Source organism: Euprymna scolopes, chromosome 21 (assembly GCF_053919585.1).
Source record: "Euprymna scolopes isolate OS-2025 chromosome 21, ASM5391958v1, whole genome shotgun sequence".
Lineage (NCBI taxonomy): Eukaryota > Metazoa > Mollusca > Cephalopoda > Sepiida > Sepiolidae > Euprymna > Euprymna scolopes.
In genome coordinates, this window is record NC_136502.1 from 93373016 (window position 1) to 93384540 (window position 11525).

General features: G+C 31.2%; 1 protein-coding gene across 1 annotated transcript in view; it reads right to left on the minus strand.

The window, feature by feature from the left end:
* LOC145242587 (uncharacterized) overlaps window positions 1-11525 on the minus strand; it is a 57046-nt gene that overhangs the window by 36875 nt on the left and 8646 nt on the right. The window contains exon 2 of the mRNA XM_080105688.1: window positions 9131-9330. Within this exon, the coding sequence (XP_079961814.1) occupies window positions 9131-9311 (181 nt within the window). The 5' untranslated portion in view covers window positions 9312-9330. The remainder of the gene's footprint in view (window positions 1-9130; window positions 9331-11525) is intronic.

Genomic DNA, 11525 nt, shown 5'->3' on the forward strand with positions numbered 1-11525 from the left:
ATTATTTTTTATGCATTTTTTTTTATTCAAGGCTTCTTTAGACTATATATATATATATATATATATATATATATATATATATATATATATATATATAAGGACTTTTTTATAAGCGATTCTGTAATTTTCTTTACTCCCCGAGTGCTTTAAAGGGACAAATTATCTGCTCTTTCTTTATATTCTTGTCGCCCCCACATTTTTGGGACGTATTATTTGTAATAATTTTATTATTTAAATATTTATTTAAATATTTTCTACGTGCATAAAATTAAGTAAATAATTTTATGCACGTAGAAAATATTCGAATAAATATTTAAATAATAAAATTAATTATATATATATATATATATATACATACATCACACATATACACAGACGCACATACATATATATACATATATATATATATATATATACATCACACATATACACAGACGCACATACATATATACATATATATACATATATATATACATATATATACATACAGACATATATATATATATATATATACATACACAACAATATACACACATATACGTACAGAGATGAATATAAAAAGATAAAAGAATTGAAATAGAAAAAACTAAAAAACTTTTCAAAGACTTAACTTGAATTTAAGTTTTTCTTTATTAAAGCTTACATTTTATGTATCAAAAATATTAAAACAAACTCGTTAATATACTCAGTCATAGATATGCGAGCGACTAAATAAAGATTAACTAATTTGCATATCTTTTGAAAAACGGTTCATATGTGAAAATAGGTAGTGCCTCTTAACACTCAAGTTGCAGTCCAGGTTTCTAAAGACAGTCAGTATGTTGTCGATACGTTCTGCGTAGTTTCTGACCATATTGTTGCCAATACGGTTCTTGATTACCAGAACAAATGCCCCCACGCTTCTAGTTTCACTCATTCGTCGAGTTTTTGAACTGGATCTCTGATGAGCTGCCGAATCTAAAGATCATCAAAGTTTTGAACTTCTCCATGGTCAATCTTGAAAAGCCTGGCACAAGTAAATTAAGCAGTCACCATGCTTGTCTAGAGTTTTTGTGAATTGTTTGATTAAGCCGAGCTTGATGTGCAATGGTGGAGAAAATATTCTTTCTCTGTCCACGGGATTATCGTTGGCGACATTCCTTTCTTTGCAAATCATCAGTTCTCTCCCCCCCCACACACTCAGGCAAGTCCTTTTTCGTGTATGCTGAGCACCAATTCTTGTAAGATTTCGAGGTTTAATGACTTCAAACTGATCCCTTTTCGACATAATCACCCAGAAGAATCGGACCTGAATACTTGTTGTCATTAAAATCATCATTTCCAATGAAAACAATTATTCAACATGGCGTTTTTACTCCCCCTCCCCACCTCAATCACTAACTTCTTCTAAAATTCCCCACACGTGCATACATGTAAACAGAAACGTAAAAAACATGTGGTCATAACTAAAAAAAAAAAAAAATGGTCTGATTGGGCAAAACCAATGTGATTTTTGGATTCATCGAATCAAATTCGTCTTAAATCATGTGGAAAAACGCAGACAAATTTGTTGTTGACCAGTGCAATCAAAAGAGAATTAGCTCTTTAATAATAAATACAAACTGTACATAAATTAAAATATCATATTTAAGCGTATTTTATGACCGAGAAAGAAAGGCGGCCTACTAGTATATATATATATATATATATATATATATATATATATATATATATATATATATATATATATATACACATATAAGTGAAAGTGTCTGTGTGTCTGTGTACATTTCCCTACGCAATAACTCTGTCAATTTTAAGCCTACAGATTCGAAATTGCATATAAATTAAAATATCATATTTAAGCTTATTTTACGACCGAGAAAGGAAGGCGGCCTTCTAGTATATATACATATATATATATATATATATATATATATATATATATATATATATATATATATATAGAGAGAGAGAGAGAGAGAGAGAGAGAGAGAGAGAGAGAGAGAGAGAGAGAAGGAGAGATGTTATTTGTTTTTGTTTTGCGATACTCTTTGAATGAATTCAATTACATATACGAAAGTGCAATTTTACCTAAAAGTAAGTTATGAATAATTTTCCCTTTAACTAATTTTGGTACACCCAAATGGGGGAGCGGCATATATATTATTTTTAAAATATAATTATTCACTGACACGTGTTTCCTCATCTACGACTCATCAGAGTGGCTGACTCAGTGTCAAGAGTATAGTTTAAGGAGGTAACAAAAAACTGGTCTGCTGCGAATATATATATAATAGAGCTTAAAAATTTAGACCCACATAGCAATCCATCTGACACATCGATATCGGATTCGCAGCAGATCGATTTTTTCTTTGTTGCTTTCTTTAGCTATGGTCGCGACAGTAATATATATTCGTTTTATTTCCTTCTAAAATACTTTATATCGGACCAGGAAGCCTTTCCGATTAGATTTGTCTTTATTCATCGAATCTTTTTCAACATTTGAGGCGAAAGCTTTTAATTCTTCCATGGCTGACGATAAATTAGTTCGTTCTTTACAGTGAAAAAAAGTCAGGACACAGAACCGTTTCGCGCTGGAACTGAACTTCTTCCAAAAAAAAAAAAATTATATAACAAAAGTTGAGTTTCTTAGATCTTGCAATACATGAAGACTTCCTACAGTCTTGACAGACTATGGATTCCCACGATAAGGATGCCTGCGCGTGAAATTTTTGTAGCAAGAGTTGCGCAATCTTCAACCACATCTCTTCTGAGTCGACATTGTTAAATACCAGTGGCAAGTGGAGGTTAAAGAACGACTGGAAACAATGCCGAGATAAGCGGAGAACACATACAGCGCCCAGAATTCGTAAATGGTCACCCATCTGGTACTAGCCAGGTTCAAGGTTGCTTAACTTCGGTGATCTCGTGGGAACCGGTGTATCAACGTGAATATACCGTCCATACATACATACATACATACATACATGATGATGATTATTGCAACGTCTTGTCAGACGAGTGCCACTCCCTCAGACACTTAAAGTCCATGAGCCCAAATGCCTGAGGGAGTATCTATACAAAGATGATGTTACAGAGTCTTAGCTTTGTACGACAGCTAAGTCTCTCTCTCGGTTCAAAATGTTGAGATCCAGCAACAAGCAAGAGCAAGATAGCCAGCAACAAATTAAACTGCAGACCAGCTTAATGCGGGTACTGGTCTTCCGATTTATGGTTTTTTAAATCAGAGATTTGCTTCTCCTAGAAAGGTTGCCTTCACCACGGCTTACGGGAGCCCTCTCTACCCCAATACACATATACACACAAACAAATATACACGGTGCTAGTTGGCCGTTGACCCAGAAAAAGAGTTCATTCGCCCTTTGGAACATACATACATACATACATACATACATACACGTTATGCGGACCTTCCTATTCACTCATAATGAACTTTTCTAATCCTTATAAAACCCCCGAAATTTAACACTAGTTAATACTCTCGTTGGGGGAATTATCGCGAGACTACAAACTATCCAACTCAACTTTGTGTTCACTTTATTGTACAATATGTTCTTTCTATCTAAGCCTATTGCCCACGTATTTCTTTATTTACCCTTTCCTAGGGTCACAATCACTGGCGACGAGTTTTCGAGAACGCATGAGGGAAAACCAAATTTTAACTGCCCCAGTGGTTCCACAACACCTGGCGACAAGGAATCGAGACCGCACGTTTAAAAGTTCAATCTAAAATACCTCCGTGTTCCTCAACATCTCGTTACGAGGTATTCGACGACCCATCTCAATAGCATCAATATTTCGACACCGTATTCTAACGAGCAAGATAGTGTTCCACAAACACTAACAACGAATCATTCAGAGAGTCTATACCAAAGAACGCGGACGAATAAACGTTTTAAGGACTAGGAAACAACTCTGAAATTTGCACAGTTAATGGTGGCGTATAAATTTGTGCCTAGTGGGGAGAGAGTGTCCGGTTTTGAGGTGAGGGCAGGAACAGAAGGGAGAAGGAGATTTTAAAATGTTTTGACTAGATTGATATGTAACCGTACTTAGGCAGGTTTCGGACTTCTGATTATATATATATATATATATATATATATATATATATATATATATATATATATATATATATATATACTAGCAATCGGTGCCCGGCGTTGCCCAGGTGTTTTGAAGTGTATGCTGAGGAAAAAAAAGGTCAATTTTTTTAAACTTTGACCCCTATTATGACCTCTTAACATTTATTGTTTAGGGATCAAGTAAAGTTAATAAGTTAGATCCATGTCCAAGGAATCTATATATAAAATATCACGTGTTCAGACCTTAAATTGTAGGAGGAGTTTGGTAGAGTTCTCAAAGGTCTAGTTGTTGAATATTGACCACTTAATCGCCAAATTTCTGTCGAAAACCTATCACATCGATTTCCCAAATCTCAGTACCCTGTATATCAAATTTCGAATCTGTAGGCTTAAAATTGACAGAGTTTTAGCGTAGGGAAATGCACACAGACGCACAGACACACACAGACACTATCACTTATACATATATATAAACATGAACATCATATATATAAGGATAATAGTACGCCATATATATAACAAAATACCATTATTTACTGAAGTGAAAGGAAACCCCAGGGGAACTTTACCCAAAAATAAATCTATATTTTTTTGTGTGTATTGATAGTCTGGTACTTATACAGTTTAGTGACGACATTAAAAAATGGAAATATTGAAAAAAATTTTTATTGTACGTAACTGTTATAGACTGAAGTTCTCCGAAAAAAAATTCACTTCATTTGATCAAGTAGTTTTTTTTTACAGCGAAAAACAATGATTTATCACGGCTACGTCAACGTGGCCATTTTGGAAATGTTATTGCAGGCCCAGGAATTCCCCAAGGGCAGGTAACTGCCGCACATAGCAGAATGCCTCCATTTTAGGCCAATCTAGCCCTTTCCCCCCCCACCAGAATGAGATTTTTTTTTTTTTTTTTTCGAAGACAGATGCCATGTTTGGAGTGTTTTTTGTTTTTTTTAATTTGTAACAGAAGTAAATAAACGAAGTTTCGAAGTTATCCATGCGTGTCCAACTGGGCATGTTTCGAAAATAATCTCGTATAAAAATTCTTCAATTCTTTGCATTCTTCAATTTCTTTGCATATTCGATAGTATTCTTATTTAAAAAAAAAAAATACGCAAAAAAATTCCAGATTTAAAAAAAAAAAAACGTAAAAAAATTGCAGATGTGTTGTGCGCATCTCAATATGGCGAGAAAAAAAAGGCTAGATTGCGAAATTTGGCATAAAATGGAGGTATTCTGCTAGGTACATTTCCAAAATGGCCACGTTGACGTCGTCGTGATAAATAATTGTTTTTCGCTGTAAGAACAAACTACTTGATCAAATGAAGTGAAATTTTTTCTCGGAGAACTTCAGTCTATAACAGTTACGTACAATAAAATGTTTGTTTCAATATTTCCATTTTTTAATGTCGTCACTAAACTGTATAAGTATCGATAGTCTTATCAACACCCCTTTTTTCTATTTATTTAAAAAGAAAATACAACTTTATACAAATTCCCTATTAGTTTTTTTTTTCGGTTCTCTTATACGATGATCATCTTTAGTTAACTATTACGTGTAATTATATTCATACAGATATTCTATATGATTTACATTTGCGTAATATTTGCGTAGAAATGAAGAAAATAAAATTTACTGTGTATTTATCGTGTTGCCATAACAACGTGACGTAGCCAAGGACGGTAGTGGACGTGAGTGTGTGTGCGTGTGTGCGCGTGTTTTCGTGCTGTATTGTTTGTAGTAGTAGTAGTACTAATAATCTGTCCAGCGTTTGCTTTCTGAATGGCGGACGTTGAGTCGGAGGTTCGATTTTTAGATTGTAAGTTAGTTTCGTATTTTTCTAATTTGTAAATGGCAAGTTAGGAAAAAATTAAACCCTTCCAAGATGGACAATAAATAAGACCAAAATATTTTATGGTAAAGTTAAGAGCGTAAGAACTATACTTTTTTAGGAGATGTGATTATTGGATTAACCAATCAGAAATCGTCTGTGGCACACACATCTCTGTTTTTATAGATATATAGATATATATATATATACTTGCATTTCAGCTCGGTGTTGCCCGGGTGTTTTGGAAGTGTATGCTGAGCAAAAAAAAGGTCAATTTCTTTAACTTTGACCCCTATTATGACCCCTTAACATTTATTGTATTGGGCTCAAATCAAGTTATTAAGTTAGATGAATGTCCAAAGAACCTATATCTAAAATTTCAAGTGTGTAGACCCAAAATTGTCGGAGGAGTTCTCAAATGTCAAATCGTTGAACTTTGACTCCTTAACAGCGAAATTTCTGGTCGAAAACCGATCACGAAGATTTTCCCAAATCTCAGTACCCTGTATCGAGTCTGTTGACTGAAAATTAACAGAGTTATTGCGAAGTAAAATGTACACAGACAGACAGACAGACAGACACTTTCACTTTTATATATATATATATATATATATATATATATATATATATATATATACTTTTGTGTGGGGAGGGGTAGTTGATTTAGAATTTTCCGCTTTTAGCTTCCTTGGTTACATATGGTGTTCCTCTAACTTTTTGTTTTACTTCTGTTGTGAGGAATAAAAGGGAAAGGAGATTACGATAAGCATTTAAAAATGTTTTGACTAGATTGATATGTAACCGTATTTAGGCAGGTTTCGGACTTCTTATATATACTTATATATACTTACTAGCATGGGTGCCGGCGTTGCCCGGGTGTTTGGAGATATATGCTGAGCAACAACAAAAGAAAAACGGCCAATTTTTTTAACTTTGACCCCTATTATGACCCCTTAACATTTATTATTTTGGGCTCAAATCAAGTCGTTATCTAAAATTTCAAGTGTTTAGACCCAAAATTGTCGGAGGAGTTTGGTAGTGTTCTCAAAGGTCAAATCGTTGAACTTTGACCCCTTAACAGCCAAATTTCTGGCCGAAAACCGATCACTAAGATTTTCCCAAATCTTAGTAACCTGTATATCAAATTCCGAGTCTGTAGGCTTAAAATTGTCAGAGTTATTGCGTAGGGAAATGTACACAGACACACCCACACATACACACAGAGACAGACACATTCACTTTTATAGATATATAGATATATACTTATATATTCTTATATATATTTATATATACTTGTGTATACATATATATATATATATACTTATATATACTTATATATTCTACTTATATATATACTTATATATTCTACTTATATATATATACTTATATATATTATATATTCTTTCATATACTCATATATTCTTATATATACTTATATATTCTTCTTATATATACTTTAATATACGTAGATATACTTATATATATATACTTATATATATATACTTATATATACTTATATATACATATATATACTTATATATACATATATATACATATATATATACTTATATATATACTTATATATACTTATATATATATACTTATATATACTTATATATACATATATATATACTTATATATACTTATATATACATATATATATATACTTATATATACTTATATATACATATATATACTTATATATACATATATATACTTATATATACATATATATACTTATATATACATACTTATATATACTTATATATACATATATACATATATACATTCATATATATACTTATATATGCTTATATATACATATAAATACTTATATATACTTCAATATACATATATATATATATATATACCTTTATATAGATATATACTTATATATACATATATATACTTATATATACTGAAATATACTTATATATACTTATATATACTTAAATATACTTAAATATACATATATATACTTATATATACTTATATATACACATATATACATATATATACTTCTATATACTTAAATATACTTATATATATACTTATATATACTTAAATATACATATATATACTTATATATACATATATATACATAAATATACTTAAATATACTTAAATATACTTATATATATATATTTATATATACTTATATATACTGCTTTCAAAATTTTTAATGCTTTAACGTCGATGCACACAATGCACTGCTTTTGTTTGGGGGGAGGGTAGTTGATTTAGAATGGTGGTCCTCTAACGTTTTGTTTTATTTCTGTTGTTTTTTTTATTATGTGGGCAGTTAACGTATGTAGTTTATATGGATCAGTTTTCACATTTGAGTGGTTTTCTTAAAATTTCGGCTGTTTTCAGCATTACTGTCTGTTGTATAATCTGTCTTCTTCTTATTATTAGTAGTATCAGTAGTAGTAGTAGTAGTAGCAGTAATAGTAGCAACAGTAGAACTTTGTATATATGCATGTATATTTTATGTATGCGCTTTTTGTAGTTACTATATACTTGGTGTTTATGTTGGTGTTTCTTTGTCCGACTTTAAATTGTGATGTTAACGAATAGGCTTTTAAAATGTTAAAATTTAACATCATATAACGTTTACTCAATAAATATTGCTACATCTACAGTGGAGGCACAACTTGTAACTTACCTGATAAATTGGTCATACCGGCATACATCGAAGTAATCCAAGTAATATAACGTTTCTCAATTTCTTTTGAGGGGGGGGTAGTTAACTTAGAATTTTGAGCTTTCCGTTTTCTTGATTCTATATGGTGTTCCTCTTTTCTTTTTTTTTTTTACTTGTATTTTTTTATGTGGGCAGTTAGTGTATGTAGTTTATGTTGATCAGGTTTCGCATTTGAGGGATTTTCGTAAGTCTATTTTCAGCATTACTGTCTGTTGTATAATCTGTCTTTTTCTTCTTCTTCTTCTTCTTCTTCTTCTTTTTCCCTTCCACTTTGTTTTTCCTGCTTCTTCTCTTCTTCTTTTTCTTCTTCTTCCTCTTATTTTCGTATATATGTATTCATATGTTATGTGTGCATTTTGCAGTGTTACTATGCACTTGAAGATAATGTTTTTTTTTTGTTCAACATTAAATAGTGATATTGAGGAATATGCTTATAGAACTTGCAAATTTAAAATTACACAATAAATAGTGCTGAATCTATTGTGGGGGCGCTTATTGGAACTTACCTGCTAAATTCATCATACCGGAATACGTCGAAGTAATCCATGTAATATAACGCTTTTCATTTTCGTCGGCGTTTTGCAGGAGAACGACGCGCATGAATCCAGCTGAGTTCTGCAAACCTCCGCAAGCAATATGAGTTCCGAAAGCTGCCAACATGGTCACCCAAGCCCAGCCTTTATCCATTGTTATATCACCGAAAAATCTGAAAGAATAACTTTCGAATAAATGGTTGATGTCTGAATCTGACGTTCAGGTGTTATCGTATTTTATACATTTATATTATTACGTGTATGAAAAAAAAAATGTCATTTTTTTAAGATGGCGTTCATATAAATATAATTTCGACCCAGTCAACGCTATTTTTTTCTAGACGAAATGAAATCAAATTACAAACAAAACCTGTCGAATATATGGTTGGTTTCTCGAACTGACTTTCAGGTGTTACCGTATTTTATGCATTTATGTGATTACGTATACTGAACAGAATGAAAAAAAAAAATTAATTTTTTAAAGATGACGTTTGTATAAAAATAATTTCGACCCAGCCAAGGTTTTGTTTCTAGAAGAAATTAAATCAATTGCATTTTAGTTTCCCTAATGAAACCCTTCAACGGTAATTAAAAGAACTAGGATCAAATATTGATTAGGTAGAAAGAATGCTATTGATGACAAAAATCGATAAAAAGACTGACTTTATTATATATGTTATACGGCATGACGATATAAAAAGCATAAACTAGTTGCCTAAACTAGTTGCCTAAACTATATTTGATAGGTTAGTATCAATGTAAGAGCGAGGATGCGATAGATTCACCACAAAATTTATATTGTTTTTTCCTCTATATGTAAAATTCCCTATATGTAAAATGATATAATTATAATATAGGTTAATATTTTCATCATAATTTGTCTACCATTCAAATGAAGAAGCCTAATATAAACTGCTAATTTGATATATAAAAGGCTATATATCTGTCTTCTGTCTGTCTCCATATTTTCAAACTCTATCTCCTCCGAAACTAAGAGTCGCAGAGCGGCGCTAGGGGTCTCAAATAATTGGATATTTTTTATGGACCGTTCTTTTATGGGTCTTTAGCCGGTTAAAATAGTTTAGAAGGCTAAAAATGGGTCAAAATTGAAAAAATTGTTATACATCTTGTACATTCATCTTAGTTCATTTTTGATTTTTAATTTTTAATCTATTTATATACGTGTCACATTGGTGCAGTGGTAACGTCACCAGCTTTGAATCTTACAGTTTTGCTTTCGATTTCGATTCTAGCTGATGGCACCCAAATACATTTTTTCCCCTTTTCAAATAAGGGATTTATAATAATATACAGTAGAATAAACCCCAGGATACGGTGGCCCTAGGACACGTTTTTTGTCAGGTTACGATGTGGAATACGATGTTTTTTCTGGCCCTTTGTTACAGTATATGCCCGACCTTACGGTGTTATATATATTGTTATTAGATTATATGCATGTGTATTATACACTGTACTATATTTTGTTACTAATTTTTAATGCTGTATCCCGGTGTCCTCCTGTATACGAAATCTGGACAAGTTAAAATATCGTATTTAAGCGTATTTTACGACCTGGCAAAATTCTAGCGTACGAAAATAATGAGTGTGCGAGACTAAAATCGTGCTTACATTATCGACGCCTTAAAACAATGTTCCCATGTAACGACTATTTTTAACGCCAGACATACATGCGTTTATTAAATCGATAAAAAATCAATTAATGGTCATATTTTCACGACAGTTTTAATACTTATTCACCTTTGGATTGATTTATATTTAAAATGCAATTTTCATAAAATATATGAGGGGGGATTATTTTTGTACGTGGTGCTCAAATACTTATTTATTATTTTTTTAAATCTGACCAAAATCTATAGCAATCCATCGACATTTTAATATTATATACAGTTAAAAAGTTTAAATAAGCATATTTATTTATTCACTTGTTTATTCATTTATTTGTTTATTTATTTATTTATGTATTTATTTGTTTATATATTTATTTGTTTATTTATTTATTTGTTTGTTTATTTATTTGTTTGTTTATTTATTTGTTTGTTTATTTACTTATTTATTTGTTCATTTATTTGTTTATTTATTTGTTTATTTATTTATTTATATTCACTCCGTATTAATTGGACTCATCGGACTATTCTTCTCCCATTTTTACAACGTTTCTTCAGGTGTATCTTGTCGAATTATGGAATTTGAACAGAAATTCAAACGGAAATTTTTAACAAGGGTAGTATGCTCTTGTTCCATCAGTCATGAATAGATATGGAACTATTATTTAACAGGGATCCTAAGTAATTCGCAAATGTATTTTTCGATCATCCACATAGGGAATTGAACCTTCAACCTTCATGAG